At 42.2% G+C, this 14695-nt stretch overlaps 1 protein-coding gene across 3 annotated transcripts in view; it reads left to right on the top strand.

The window, feature by feature from the left end:
- Positions 1 to 14695, top strand: part of IGF2BP3 (insulin like growth factor 2 mRNA binding protein 3) — a 143059-nt gene that overhangs the window by 125129 nt on the left and 3235 nt on the right. Inside the window, exons 10-13 of one of the 3 annotated variants that reach the window (XM_043872156.1) lie at positions 1452 to 1577; positions 8272 to 8388; positions 11921 to 11995; positions 14436 to 14567. In XM_043872156.1, coding sequence (XP_043728091.1) covers positions 1452 to 1577; positions 8272 to 8388; positions 11921 to 11995; positions 14436 to 14567 — 450 coding nt within the window. Of the gene's footprint in view, positions 1 to 1451; positions 1578 to 8268; positions 8389 to 11920; positions 11996 to 14435; positions 14621 to 14695 lie in introns of all 3 variants that reach the window. The other 2 variants (XM_043872155.1, XM_043872157.1) reach the window with 2 other exon arrangements.

Here is a 14695-nt window from a genome sequence, read left to right as displayed (position 1 = left end):
ATTGACTTTGAGCATCACGGTGAGTGCCCTGGGATAGTTGGGCAGACACAAACTTGGACCTCAGGCTTGGCCCTCTTTTGTGATTTTAGCTAACTTTGTGCCTTAGCTTCCCTACCTGTGAGGTAAGGTTAATACCTCCCTAAAAAAGGCTAATCTCTCCCATACAGTGTGAATTTGAGGGAGATTATAGTATTATAGGAATGTGGGCTTTAGGAGTGTGTGAACTGGTTTGAATCTTAGCTCAACCATTTATTAGCTGTAGCTTTATTCTCATGGACGACTTACTTGGTCTCTCTGAGCACAGTTTCCTCATCTGTAAAATGGGGCTACTGCCTACATTGCATGCTTATTAGGATTATAATAGCTACAGTGCGTATATAAAAAGTACTGTAATGAGGATAAATTTAAAACCTGGTTACTCGTAAAGCTTGGTGATAAAAGAATTTCCAGTGACAAAACAAATCTGTGTAGTGCAGGTAAGGCAATTAAAGTGCATTGCTGACGTGCCATAACGGATGGAATGGTATGGAAAATGTAGCATATCAAAAGTCCATCTTGAATTTTCAAGTAAACGATTGGAAAAAAAAAAAAGTTCATCAGCTGGGCCTGCCATCTGAAACATTACACTTGAAAGAAGGGAAAGTGTAAAAATGATACTGCCATTGTGAGAAGTGCCTTAAATGCTAATCATTTTACCCCCACATGACTGCCTCCCTACCTTCATATGATCACTGCTCATCCAGGTGTTTCAGGGTCACTTGGGAGTAAATCCAAGCCCACACAGGCCTTGAAAAAACATGCTTGAGGATGCTCAAGTCTGAACTCTGTAGTCTTCACTTTATTTTCTCAACCCTTGGCAAATGAAACCAAAACCAAATCCCATTTCTGGCTCCTGGATCCATTCCAAAGATCGGTTTATTTGAAGGGACATGAGCATGGAACCTGATTCCCAAAGAGCTTGATTTTGTTTTAGGTCTGTAGATTCATGACCACCAAGTTTTTTCATGGAGTAAAGATCTCTTAATATCTGTTATCTGTCCTGCTTTTCAATGAACATATCTTGTTTTTTTGCTTCTTCAATTCATGCAAGATACTGTCTCTCTTTACTGTGTGCTCAGAGAGTACAGATAACATGTATGTCAGCACTGAGAGCTGCTCATAAAGGCAAGGAAGGCTGTGTTCCCTGCTTTGAGAAACCCAGTGTGCCTTCAGATCAAAGAGGAGGAAGACAGCACATGGAGTTTAAAATAGCAAGAATTATGTACAGACATAACCTGTAACCCGAAGTATAATCACATGGAACATCTGCTTTGTTTTAAAATTTAACTCACAAAATGATTTTTTTCTTTACTTGACAAGAGGTCACAATCTGGATATTATCACGTATAAATGCTCACTTGTACTTGATCTTGTAACTGTAAAATGAAGGGACCTTTTTTTTACCATTGCAGCTTCAAGCACATCTAATTCCTGGATTAAATCTGAACGCCTTGGGTCTGTTCCCACCCACGTCTGGGATGCCACCTCCCACCTCAGGGCCCCCATCAGCTATGACTCCTCCTTACCCACAGTTTGAGGTAAGACATAACCTTTCCTTATGGTTGAGGGGGGTGATGTCAAGGGACACAGTCAGACTTTGTTGCCCTCAAGTGGTGTGACATTAAATGCTAATTGGGGAAAATCTTGAGGTAAAACCTGACCCCTGTGTGACCACTTGTCAGTCTGGATCTGGCACGGGCTTTCCAGTTCTTGTCACTAGAACCTTCTTCTCTCTGTAGACACACAGGAGTTATTTCTTTTGAAGTTCTTGGGTGGCAGGGTTGTCAACATGCATTTTCAAATATCAAAAGAAAAATTTGAGACTCTGGGGAGGGGGAAAGAGGTTTCTTACTTTTAAATGTAAAGGAGAGGATTTTGAATAGGCTTCCTTCATCCTGAACTTCACCTGAAAGGCCAGTAAAGACTAGACACATTTTCCATTTTGAATGTTGTGCTTTATTAAGTGGTGAGCTCAGATAGTCTTGCCCACAAATGTGCTGTGTGTGTGTGTGTTTGTGTGCAGACATTAAAGAGCTTTTATTTGTTTTGTAAACAGGTGTGTCATTAAGAAATAATCGTGTCGTTAAGAAATTGTAATTTTTATATTTGCTTTTTAAGAGTAGCGTTTTCCCTGAGGTTAGAAACAGGCCAGTGATAGTATGAAAATAAATGCAGCCTGGCAGACACTGTATACAAGAATTTTTTTTGAAAGAAGTTCTCAGTTCAGTCACATTATCAATAATAATTGAAGACAATCATGTGAAATAAAATTAACATTCTAGGATCTTCCTTCTTGAATTCCCTTTTCTATCTCTTTCTTCCTATTTGACTCTCCTATGACATAAAGTTGTGAGCGGTACCTGCTACACCAAACTGAAGGAAGTCTTCAGGGAAAAGGCGGGGGTTCTGCTCTGTCAGTGCTTAGAGCACTTGTAGAATAAAAAGCCACTAGAGTTCTGCGAAGAACACGGGTTATGAGATTGATCACATTTTATCCCTGTAAGAATGCGAGTTGCCTTTGCCTGTCCTTGAAGCCACCAGGCTGCTGGGTGTGCTATTAGCTTTTGCTCTGGTCTTGTAGCATGTTTGTTTCTGCCACTGCTGTTGGCGACATTTGCATCTTCCCCTGCAGCTCACCTGGACAGGGTCGGACACCCACGGCTTTGTGCCACAGCTGAGAGTGATGTGGAGCGGCTCATGTGTTTACAACTTGGTGCTATAGGGGATGGGTGGAAAGGAAGCGAGCCCTGGAGGGAGACCCTGGGCCCCACCGTCTCTCTGACACTGTAGGTCAGTCTCCTCCTTGCTCTAGGTTTCTCATCCACATGGTGAAAAAACTGAGCTAGATGAATTATCTCTAAGAACTATTCTTTCCAACAGTTTAATTTTTACAGAATTTGAAACTCTTTCTTACAAATTGAAGGTCTGCAGCAGCCTACATTGAGCAAATCTGTTGGTAACATGTTTCCAATAGCATTAGTTTTAATCAGGTATGTACAGTTTGACATAATGCTGTTGTACATTTAATAGGCAACAGTGTAGCAGAAACATAACTTACATGCACTGGGAAACAAAAAAATTTGTGCGATTCACTTTATTCTGATACTCCATCTAATGCAGTGGTCTGCAGTGTCTCTGGGGTGTGCCTGTATTTAAAAACTGGGTTAGAGAATTAAAGGTCGGGAGGTGTTTGCTCTCAGCACTGACAACACTCTCCTCCATTACTGTTTTGTAGACGTTCTCACCGAGAAGTCAGGTTACTAACAAAGATAGTCTCTTTATCCTCGATGCCTGTAGGTTAGTAGCAAATCTCTGTTTTTACTTTCTACATTGCCTGGCAAGGAGTAGGTATTGATGACTAAATGGTTCAAAGACTGACTCTGTTTTTATGCACTGCTTCCTCTTTGAGAATTGTTTCATTTTTTCTGCTCATGTTTTCTCACTTTTGCTTTGTAACGTGAAGTAGAACTTGATGCATCTCCTCTTTGGATAAATTCCTCGTCTCCGTTCTGTTCCAGAACTTTGCCCGTCTCTCCCCCTAAAACACACTCTTCTTCCTGCAGCCTGCCAGGCTGATGTTTGCAGTAGAGCCAGAGAGTCGGTTCTTCCAGCAGACAAAAAGTCTCTAGTTCCTGCCTAGCAGCTGGCTCATGCAGTACTTAATTGGCAGACTTTGAGTTTATAAATGACAGGAAATGCTCCTTTCAGAGATGCTGGAACAGTAGGGAAGAGGCAGTTGGCAGCTAGTGAGCAGAGGAGGAGCTGGAATCGGCATCACACACGCCACCACCCACAGCTGGGTGGTTTGGCGGCTTGCGTTGGGGTTGGCAGAATTTAGCTCAAGAGCTGTCGTCTCCGTCATTTTGATAGCGCCTTTGGAGTCTTCCCAAGCCTCTAGAACAACAGTGTAATCTTAAAATTGCTAACTTTCTGCTTATGGAAGAGACAAGAAAGGTGAACACTTTCTTGGGTCTCATCTACTTTGAAGTGGTCTTTAAGAAGCAAAACTGTAATTTGAAAGGGACTGTTAGATTAAATGACTTTCATGGAGTCTTAGTCCTCCTCTTGAGGATGTCTTACAGCGGGTGTGACTCATTTGCTAGTAAACAGTTTCAAAGTAAATAACTCATTGCATATGTTATCTCTAAGAGGCCTTGTACTTAGTATATGGAGAAACTTTCTTAAAAAAAGACTTGAGTTCAGTTCATGAAGTTGAGTAAACTCGATTCCAGTTCCAGGCCAAAATCCATTAAAACACAACAAATGAAACAAAACCCCCAGGGGTATGTCTATACGAGCCACAGGGCGTTGCTGGCATCCTGCCAGGTTCCTGGAGGCTGGGCTTGTTGGCCGGCATGCTTGTGTCCGTGCCTTTGTGGTGTCTTAGGTTCTGTTCCCCACAAAGTAAATACACTTAACCTTACTGTTTGCTCATTCTTCTATCTCCTCATGATAGATGATTAGAAATTACTCATTGGCAGACTTCACCAGTTAAGCAAACTTTCAGTTGAGCAGCTTTGTTCTTCTGTTATTTCAAGCTATAGCCCGGAGGCTGCCAAGAACTCCAGAGGAAGTGCTGGCAATAGGCATCTGGCAGAAACCCACTGGGAAGCGGCTTGTGGCCTGAGGATCACTCACCTCTGAGGGTTTAGGGAGAAGGGTTCAGGGTAACGCAGGTGAACGTTAACTTCCATGCGAAGAATGTGTAACGTGAAGAGGTAAAGCTGATGGATCTTCTCAAAACCACCTCGGAGTCTTAAATTCACAGGTGAAAGAGACTTGTCATAACCCATTGTTATGGCTTCTGAACTTTATAAGTAAAAACTATTTACTTATTTGGGTGTCCTAACCCTGAAAGCATGGCTTACCATACAGAGTGAGCCGGTTTAATGACTCTCCGGTAGACAGGAGGTTTATGTGAGGTGCCTTATACTCCTGGAGGAAATTTTGCTTGAGAAGTAATTTATGGTCAGGGATGTGCTTGTTGGATATGAAACTGGACAGAGGGATCTGGGTGGCATTCAGAAAGGTTTTCATCAGGCTGCAGACACCTGAAAAGTCACCTTCTCATTAAGGTGCTATTGTCAGGAGCACACACCACAGTCCCTGAGTCCGGGGCACCGCCTCCCGGCATGCGTCCTTCACTTCCTGCTAACCCGCCTTGTAGATTTGTTGCTTCTGCTTTCATCCCACCGTGGAGCACTTTTTGTCTGCAGAGTGATGCTTGCTTCATGACTTTGCCCTTCTTTCTGCTTGGTCCTCTCAGTCCTGGTCTCTTCACCAGCATTGCTTTCCCAGAGCTTCACTCACCTTAATCTATGTGTTCATTCATTATCTCCTACCTCACTCCCACCTCCCCAAAGTCAGTGAAACAAAAGCACCTGTAGCCTCTCCTCCATCACTGTATGGAAAGATGATTGCTTTTGTTCAGCTTTTGAGATGACAGTAGTTATTTATGCCCATGGGTTTTTCTCATAGCTGTGGTGGTCAGCGTGTTTCTTCTAGGCTGAGATGCTCAGGCTGTCCTGTGAGGCTCTGGGACTTCTGGTCTGATGATCCTGGTGCTTTAGGCCGCTAAGAACATTCAGAAGTTGATCTCTGGGGTCAGTCCCAGGAAAACTAGTTTTTACTAAACAAATAGCTTTTCTCTTGAAGATATGGTAAATCATGCTGTTAATTTTTTTCTTAGCTTTAATTAATTGCTAAGAAACATAGAGCCAAATTTGTATAATAACAGCATTTTTGATTTTATCTTTTCTGTTGAGGTCCCTCTGCTCTTATTTCTTCACTTCCTTTGTCTTTCTAAATCTTCTGTATTTTGTAAGCAGCATAAAGTATTCCTGGAACATGGCCCAGAAAGCAAATAATTACATAGTCATGGCAAAATACAATGGGGCAGATTTTGGCAAGGTACATGATAGATTTAGTCTGATCCTTAGAAAAGTCTTTAAAAAAACAAAACAAGAAAGGTCTTTATTACTGCCAGACCCCTGAGTCCTCACCACCCCCTTTAAAAAAAAGTGTACTCAGAAGAACATTACATGGATGTTCTTAGCAAGACAAAATAGATCCTATCTTTACTTTAGAAGGACTTCCCTTGTGGCTCAGCTGGTAAAGAATCCGCCTGCAATGCGGGAGGCTTGGGTTTGATCCCTGGGTTGGGAAGATCCCCTGGAGAAGGGAAAGGCTACCCACTCCAGTGTTTTGGCCTAGAGAATTCCATGGACATCCATGGGGTCGCAAAAAGTCAGACACGACTGAGCAACTTTCACTTTACTTCAGAAAATTGGTTAATATACAAATTTTAATTTAAGGACCGGAATGACAAAATAAATTGGTATTAACATTGAGCACAGTTGATAGGCAATGTCACCATTAATTCAGTTCTATCCAGTTACTAAGAGAGGCCTTAAATTGTACCTCTGGAATAAATGAGTTGTGTGCTGTGTTCAGGTGTGTCTGACTCTCTGCGACCCCATGGACCATAGCCCACCAGGCTCCTCTGTCCATGGGATTTTCCAGGCAAGAATTCTGGAGTGGGTTGCCATTTCCTTCTCCAAGGGATCTTCCTGACCCAGGGATTGAACCCGTGTCTTTTGCATCTCTTGCATCGACAGGTGGATTTTTTTTTTTACCACTGTGCCGTCTGGGAAGCCCCTGGAATAAATAGTATATGGTAATTGCGTAACACCCTGGCAGGCTGTGATGTATGGTGCTTTCCAGAGAGAGGCGTTGTTCCTATGACTTGGAAATACTGAAGGGTGAACTAATTTTATTTTTGTTCTTCACTGATGAATAGCAGTAAAAGTTGATTTGGCCAGGCTGTGCAGAACAGGCCTCTTCCACAAATCTCTACAGGCAAGAGTTTAGTGGGAAGGCAAAACCTTTTCTGGTTTGTGTGTTCTAAGAATGCTTACAGAGCCCCCAGGGAGACTCCTTAGGCTGACACTGTATGAAGACCTGCAGTGTGTTAGAGCATCCTGGGAAACACAGGGATGCCAGGTTGTAAAGAATGTAGTGTGTGCACATCTATTTATACTGATGCTGAAGAAACAGAATGCCATGATCAGAGAAAAGTACAATGGCTTTTGTCAAGAACACTTTCTAGAGTTGAATGCTAGGTTAACTTGGATACGAACTAAGGGGGCACGTGGGGCAGGGGTGGTTAACAGAAAAATAAAGGGGCTTAGGAGAGCAGAGTTCCGATTTTTCTGTGTAGGAAACAAGACATGAGGTCTAGAATCACACACTGCTCTAATTTTTTGTATGTGGGAAAGGCATGTTTTAAACCAAAATGACTTCCCTGTGTCTTGTACACATTTATTGACTGTAAGATAATTAGCATGAGAGTTTAGAAATATAAATTTTAAATGTTCATGCTGCAACCCAGCGTTTTTATTACATAAAATCTTTTTTTATTTTTTTACATAAAATCTTAGAAGTATTTGTACATGGGCACAAGATTTATGTTAAAAGACCCGACTGTAGTGTTAGACAAATTAGTGAGAAACTGGAAACCATACTTTCTTGAAGTGTTCCCCAAAAAGTCCTCAGATAGAACAATGTAACTGTCAGGGAAACATACAGTAATTGGGTTTTTTGGGGGGCAACTTTTCTGTGATGTGTTTTATTCTCATAATCCTTAAAAATTTCAGTTAAAAGTGTTTTACACATGCTTTAGATGGATGTATGAAGATGAGACAACAAACCTGTTGATTTCTTTTCCTTGGTCTAGTAGAGAGCATCTTTCCTTTGTGATTCAATTAAACTCTTTTTGGGGGGGTGAATTTTTTAATTGAGGTATAACTGACATACATTTTCAGGTGATTCAGAGAAAGAAACTGAAGACTTAGCACGCTCTGTCCCCACACAGGGCTTACAGGGAGGAAAGGAAGTGGTTATTGACACTCGCAGTCTTTGTGTGCTAAGAGTGGTTATGTCATTTGGTGGACCAAAGTCAAGTGCCACACAATTTGTTGTAAATCTGTAACTCAGCGTTCTAAGCTTTAAGGAAATTTTACACAGAAAAGTGGTATTGTTTTAAATACTAATACTTTCAGGATGAATATGAGAACTTCCCAACCTGTTAGGTAGTCATGTCAACTTACTGTGGTGATTTTTTCCTAAAACTATCCGAATGTTCCTAACAGTAGAAGAATGCCCCCATCCCTATGCCCACACCACAGCCTGATCTATATCCACTAAGCATGGATGTCCTGTCTTTTCCAGCAGCAATCTGAAACGGAGACCGTCCATCTCTTCATCCCAGCGCTGTCTGTAGGCGCCATCATCGGCAAGCAAGGGCAGCACATCAAACAGCTTTCTCGCTTCGCAGGAGCATCTATTAAGGTACTGTCCTGCGAGCTGCGGCTCTCCTGCTGCTTTAAGGACAGCACGGTACAGAGACGTGAGTCTGCCACTTTCTGTGAACTGAATGTAGCACTCTGTACTGGGGTTACATAGGGTGTGATGGGAAACTCCGTGTAACACTAGCTTAAACAAGGTAAGCTAAATTCTCTCTCCAGAAAAAGCAGTCTGGAGGTAAGGAGCCCAGCCCTGGAGTGGGGTTCTGCTCCGCTGTGACCTTGGGTAGACATTCCTTCTAGCTCATCTTCCCTGGGGGTGGTGGCCTTAGTCCCTCCCTCCCAGATGACGCTACTGTGCGTCCTAACAATCAAGGCTGTAATCCTTGTGTTTTAAGGAATACACAAACTGACAAAGTCCTGATACAGTCATAGCTTTCGTCAGGAAAACATCAGTGTGCTGGAGGGTTTGTTTTGGTTATGTCTTATAAATATTCAAATAAATATTTGAATATAGTACCAAAAAACCCACATTGCACTCAAGTGTTCATAACATCTTTATTTATAACTGGGAAAGGGGGAAGAAGTCAACTAGCAAATGCATAAACTGTGGCTTATCTATATAACAAAGATTACTCAGCACGAAAAAGGAGGGAGCTATTGATAAAGACCACACATATTATGCTAAGAAAAAGAAGACTCAAGAGGCTATATACTGTATGATCCCAGTTATGAAAGTTCTGGAAAAAACAGAACTATGGAAATGGAGGAGAAAAGTCAGTGGTTGCCAGGAATTGGAGGAAGGGTTGGAAACAAAGAGGCAGCATGAGGAAATTTTGAGAGTGCCAGACTGTCGATTGTGGTGGTGCTTACAACTGCATTTGTCACCAAGTGAGTTTTAGTGTACATAAACTTCACAGTTAATCAGAAAGCAAGATACACAGGAAAGCCCTCATATGTGCTCTCGTAGCAAAAGAGAAATACCTGAACAGAAAATGCAGCCAAAATAAACAAACAGGTGAAGGAAGAGACATGGTAAAAAGACCAAGTGGTGACCTAACTTTACTGTCCTGTTAGTTTCCTGATTAATGAATTAAAACATGCTCATGCACAAAAAAGAACCTGCCAGATACTGTGTTTTTGGAAAAATTGCAGCGAATGTTTTATGAACAAGAATTGGGTATTTGGACACTGGGCTCTTTTTCTTTGTCTTTCTTGGAGTTTTGATGATGAGGGCAAAGTATTTTTCTTTCCAAAAAGTCTGAAACATGCATAATGTGCAAGGTGCATTAGCACTCTTAGCACTTGGCTAGATTTCCATAATGTAAATTCCCACATAGGTACTTTAATATGTACCTGCACATCTGGTATCACCAAACCATAGTTATTTGTTAACTTACTGGACATTAAGATCGTTCCAGTTTCTCCTGCACAGTGATGGACTAAGTTCCTTTGTCCATTGTCATATTGTCATATACAACCTTATTCTTTCACATGAGTCTACAAAAGTGGATCTGGTGAGTCTCGGCATGTGCTTTTGTTTTTCAGCTTCTCAGACATTAGAGCAGTTTGTACTCCTAACCTCAGTATTAAACTCAATATTAAAACTCAGCATTCAGAAAACTAAGATCATGGCATCTGGTCTTATCACTTCATGGCAAATAGAAGGGGGAAACAATGGAAACAGTGAGAGACTTTATTTTGGGGGGCTCCAAAATAACTGCAGATGGTGACTGCAGCCAGGAAATTAAAAGACACTTACTTGCTCCTTGGAAGAAAAGCTATGACTAACCTAGACAGCATATTAAAAAGCAGAGACATTGCCAGCAAAGGCCTGTCTAGTCAAAGCTATGGTTTTTCCAGTAGTCGTGTATGGATGTGAAAGTTGGACTATAAAGAAAACTGAGCGCTTAAGAATTGATGCTTTTTGTGAAGTAATTAGCCTCCAACTAATAAAAAAAAAAAAAAGAACTGATGCTTTTGAACTGTGGTGTTGGAGAAGACTCTTGAGAATCCCTTGGACTGCAAGGAGATCCAACCAGTTCATCCTAAAGGAAATCAGTCCTGAATATTCGTTGGAAGGACTGATGCTTGAAGCTGAAGCTCCAATATTTTGGCCACCAGATGCAAAGAACTAAACTTCTGGAAAAGACCCTGAAGCTGGGAAAGACTGAAGGCAAAAGGAGAAGGGGACAACAGAAGATGAGGTGGCTGGATGGCATCACCGACTCATTGGGCATGAGTTTGAGTAACCTCCAGGAGTTGGTGATGGACAGGGAGGCCTGGCGTGCTGCGGTCACAAAGATCAGACACGACTGAGCGACTCAAGCAAACTGAACCTCAGTATATGAGTGCTCTCACCTCCAGTCCTCTACCACCAGGACTAACAGAGACAAAGGTTCTTTTTAAAAAAGCAAGCCAGGGACTTGCCTGGTGGTCCAGTGGCTAAGATTCTGTGCTGTCACGGCAGGGGCAGTGCAGGTGAGATCCTTGCTCAGGGAGCTGAGATCCTGCAGGCTGGGTAGCCCAGTGAGGGGTACAGGGGAGGGAAATCAGAATGATACCTTCTTTCTAGGGGTTTTCTGTGAATAATTCTAAGAGTGTGGTCTAAAATAATTATTGGCTTTTTTTCCAGATTCAAAATTAGTGCCCAGCGTAAAGATTTGGGGCCTCTGAGTAACAGGAGTGTTAGCTTTACTTTCAGGGGGTGAGAAAGCATACCTGTGTTAACAGAGAACACTTGGTCTTGACTGTACCTCTGTAGGGCAGGGGTGCTAGACTGTAAGTGACTGATGGTGACCATGCTGAATGGTGAGTGCGGCGGCTTTTATTGTGGGTTTTGCTTCCTACTCCCATTATTTACCATAGGGAGTTGCTTCTTGCACAGCAAATGTCTAGCAAAATATTGTTCTTCAAACAATTCCTACCACCCAGACTGCCAAAATCCTTTATTGCTGAGGGAATGCTGGCTTTTTTTCCCCTTCAACAGTCTCTGCAGCGTATCCCTGGCCTGGCCTTTTATGTGATTTCATACGCTCTGCCAAAATAGAAGTCGGAGTTCACTCTTCTGTCAGATTAATGTATGTTCTCTGTGTTACTCCAGGGAGTGTACTTTGGGGGGACATTAGTACCACATATCTATACGTATGTATACACACCACGTTGCAGATTTGTGACCCAAGCAGTTTCTTGCACATGTGGGAAGCCCAGGGTGTGATGCTGCGTGTGGGACCAAGGACCACACATTGAGCACCCAGTGGTGCAGTGAGGAGCAACACGGTGGTGGAGCCGGACACAGCTCTTCCTCCAGCTCCACTAGCCTGTGTGATCAGGGGCCAGGTGACTTTCTAGCCTTTGGTCTCCCTGTTGGTGAAGTGGGCCAGGTGTGGTGTGAGCATACAGGATGTGGCAGGAGCCATAACTAACGGACCCACACTCATCACTGCCTCTCTGTAACTTTCTTCCAGAAGGCTTATTTTCTACATTTCAGTAAGTCATGTGCAAAGACAGGCTGGTTTGTGTAACATTTTCTATCAGTGGAACTGGAAAGTGTTGTGACCATTTCTGGTCTGTTCCAGATCGCTCCAGCTGAAGCACCAGATGCTAAAGTGAGGATGGTGATTATCACCGGGCCGCCGGAGGCTCAGTTCAAGGTATGTGCCCTGGAGTGTGTGCACAGATGACAGATGAATGCCTTCTTTTCAGAAACTCTATAACCTGGCTTCTCCCTTAAATAAATCCAGTACTCAGTAGAAGGAATCTCTCACTGAAAATTGCTAAGACTAAGAACAGAGTAGAAACATTCCCCACATTACATTTTAAAAATAAACCAAAACCTTTGTGTGAGAGTTCTGTAATGGTCGTTGGGTTTGCCTGTCTCCCAAGGTAGAATTTGCTCAGTGCCTTGTTAGCACAGGTGAAGGTGACGTGGTAAGAATGGTTTGTATGCTTTGTTACTCTCAGATTTTTCCTCCTGTCCCTAAGAAGCTTCGACCTTGACTTCAAATGTTCCTTTTTCCTCTTACCCTTGACTTAACTTCATTTAACTCCCTGGTCCACAGTTTCTCTATTAGTCACTCTAATATTCAGAATTTTAGAGGTAGAAAGGGCAGGGACTCTTGAGGCATCTGTCCTGGTATGAACCATCAGTCATTTTGGGGGGCTTGGGGCCAGAATGCCTCCCACTCTGTCCTGAGAGGTGGTGCAGTAGGGGGATGAAGACCAGAGCCTTTGCAGCCAGGCTGCTGGTTCAAGTACCAGCTCTGCCATTTACTAGTGATATGACCTTGGGCAAGTTACTTAACCTTTTCCTAGCTAGCTCCTCATCAGTAAAATTGGGGTTAAAAACATCCACAAAGTTTAAACAAGGTTATATGGTTTAATAAATCAAGTGGTTAAAGTGGTGTTGGACACATAGGAAACAGTATAAATGCGCCAGTGGTGGTAAGCGGACTTGGGATGAATCAGACTAAGACCATGCCAGATCCTCAAATTCACACATACATACATACCTTTGAGTATATGATTTCTTCCACAGAACTCAGTTAGGGTGTCTGGTTTGTCACAGGTAAAAGCAGCTGCTCAATTCAGGGTAATTTACCCGAAACCCCTGTCCTGTTTCTACTACTTAGCAGCTGTGTTAACAGAACAACTCTTTAAGCCTTAGTTCTCCTAGCTCTAAAACGTAGCTAAGTTATAAACCATCATTTTCACCTCTCTTTTTCCATGGGCCATTTTTCACTAAAAATCTGCAACTTTTTTCATTTACGGGGTACAGGAAACAAAAGGAGGTGCTTTGAGATGTAGGTACAGTTGGCCAGGCTCAGACTCAGGTCAAGAAATTTACTTCTCCATATACCAGCCTTGTGGTCCCAGCAGTTCAGATCAGAACTCAGAAATGCTGGAAACTACATCCTCCCCCAGATACTTACAGGACCAGCTGCTTTTAGCCTGAAATATTAAAAGATGAATACAAACATCAGTTATCTTTACTGTTTTATAAATGGATCTTGTAATTTTTATAATGCTTGTATGCTGGGAAATTCAGAAGTTGTTTCTCTATACCCTCCATTGCCCATGTTGTGCACTTGCCTTAAATGGGACATGTAAGAAAAGCTCTAATGCTTCAATATCAGTTATGTGATCAGTGATAATTACAAATTATTTTAGAGATCTAAGTATTAGAAACAGATCTAAATATTAGAAAGAATCCATGGCTGATTCATGTCAGTGTATGGCAAAAACCACTACAATATTGTAAAGTAATTAGCCTCCAACTAATAAAAATAAATGAAAAAAATAAAATCATAAGAAACACTGTTTTGGAGGACAATATATATCCTTTGTGTCCTTCGGCTGTGTCAATAATTATTACCTGTGGCCTGAGACTTTGAGGATGACTGAAATATAGGGTACTAAGATGAGTTTTTTTAAATGTCTGTAACCCCCTAAAATGAGCTTACCTCTGCACCGATGAAAACATGTTTTGTACCTGTGTTTTTGTTCTCTGCTGTGGCAGCCTGTTGGATGAAACCAACTGTGGTTTCTTTTTCCTTTGGTGTATACCAGAGCAAATTTGTGGTTATACATAATAGGAGATTTACTATGTATAATTTCTGGTTGTATGCAGCAATTGACAGGATATGTTTGACTATATCAGTTGTATATGTTAACTTGATTTTGTAGCTTCAAAGTAGAAACCATCTGGCTCATGAAATGTTTGACAGAAAATATTCCTTGCTGGCCCATTTAGACATGAGCTTGGCTTCTTGTGAGCCTCATGTAGGTGGCTCTGGAGTTCATTCAGTCTCTGTTACTCAAGAAAAATGCAGTTACTATCTTACTGCCAGCAGGAGAGTTTCACCTTTCAAGACTGGAGAGCTGCCTCATCTGTGATGTCGCCACCACTGTCGTCAACCTTTTCTAGGGCTTCCTGCCGTCTCTCGGGCAGTGTTCCACCGTCAGGTGCACATGTATCACCGCAAAGCGCTGCTCCAGTGGGTCCAGGCCATTCATTTTACCCACTGTAAAATTAAGGAACCTTTTGGCCTTTCCTACATGAATGACACTGATAGGCTATGTTCTCCTCTGTAGGCTCAGGGAAGAATTTATGGAAAAATTAAAGAAGAAAATTTTGTTAGTCCTAAAGAAGAGGTGAAACTTGAAGCTCACATCAGAGTGCCATCCTTTGCTGCTGGCAGAGTTATTGGAAAAGGAGGCAAAACGGCAAGTACTTCAGCAAAACCTGTGCAGTGGTATGAAAGGGAAAGCGTTGAAAGGTACTTAGGAGTTCCAAGTCCCTGAATTTTGGCTAACTTATAAAAGCAGGACATCTGGGCCAAGGTTTGGAGAAG

The sequence above is a fragment of the Cervus elaphus genome, chromosome 18, assembly GCF_910594005.1.
Source record: "Cervus elaphus chromosome 18, mCerEla1.1, whole genome shotgun sequence".
NCBI classification, from domain to species: Eukaryota; Metazoa; Chordata; class Mammalia; order Artiodactyla; family Cervidae; genus Cervus; species Cervus elaphus.
Note: the sequence above shows the minus strand (reverse complement) of the source record. Positions and strands in the feature narration are given on the sequence as shown.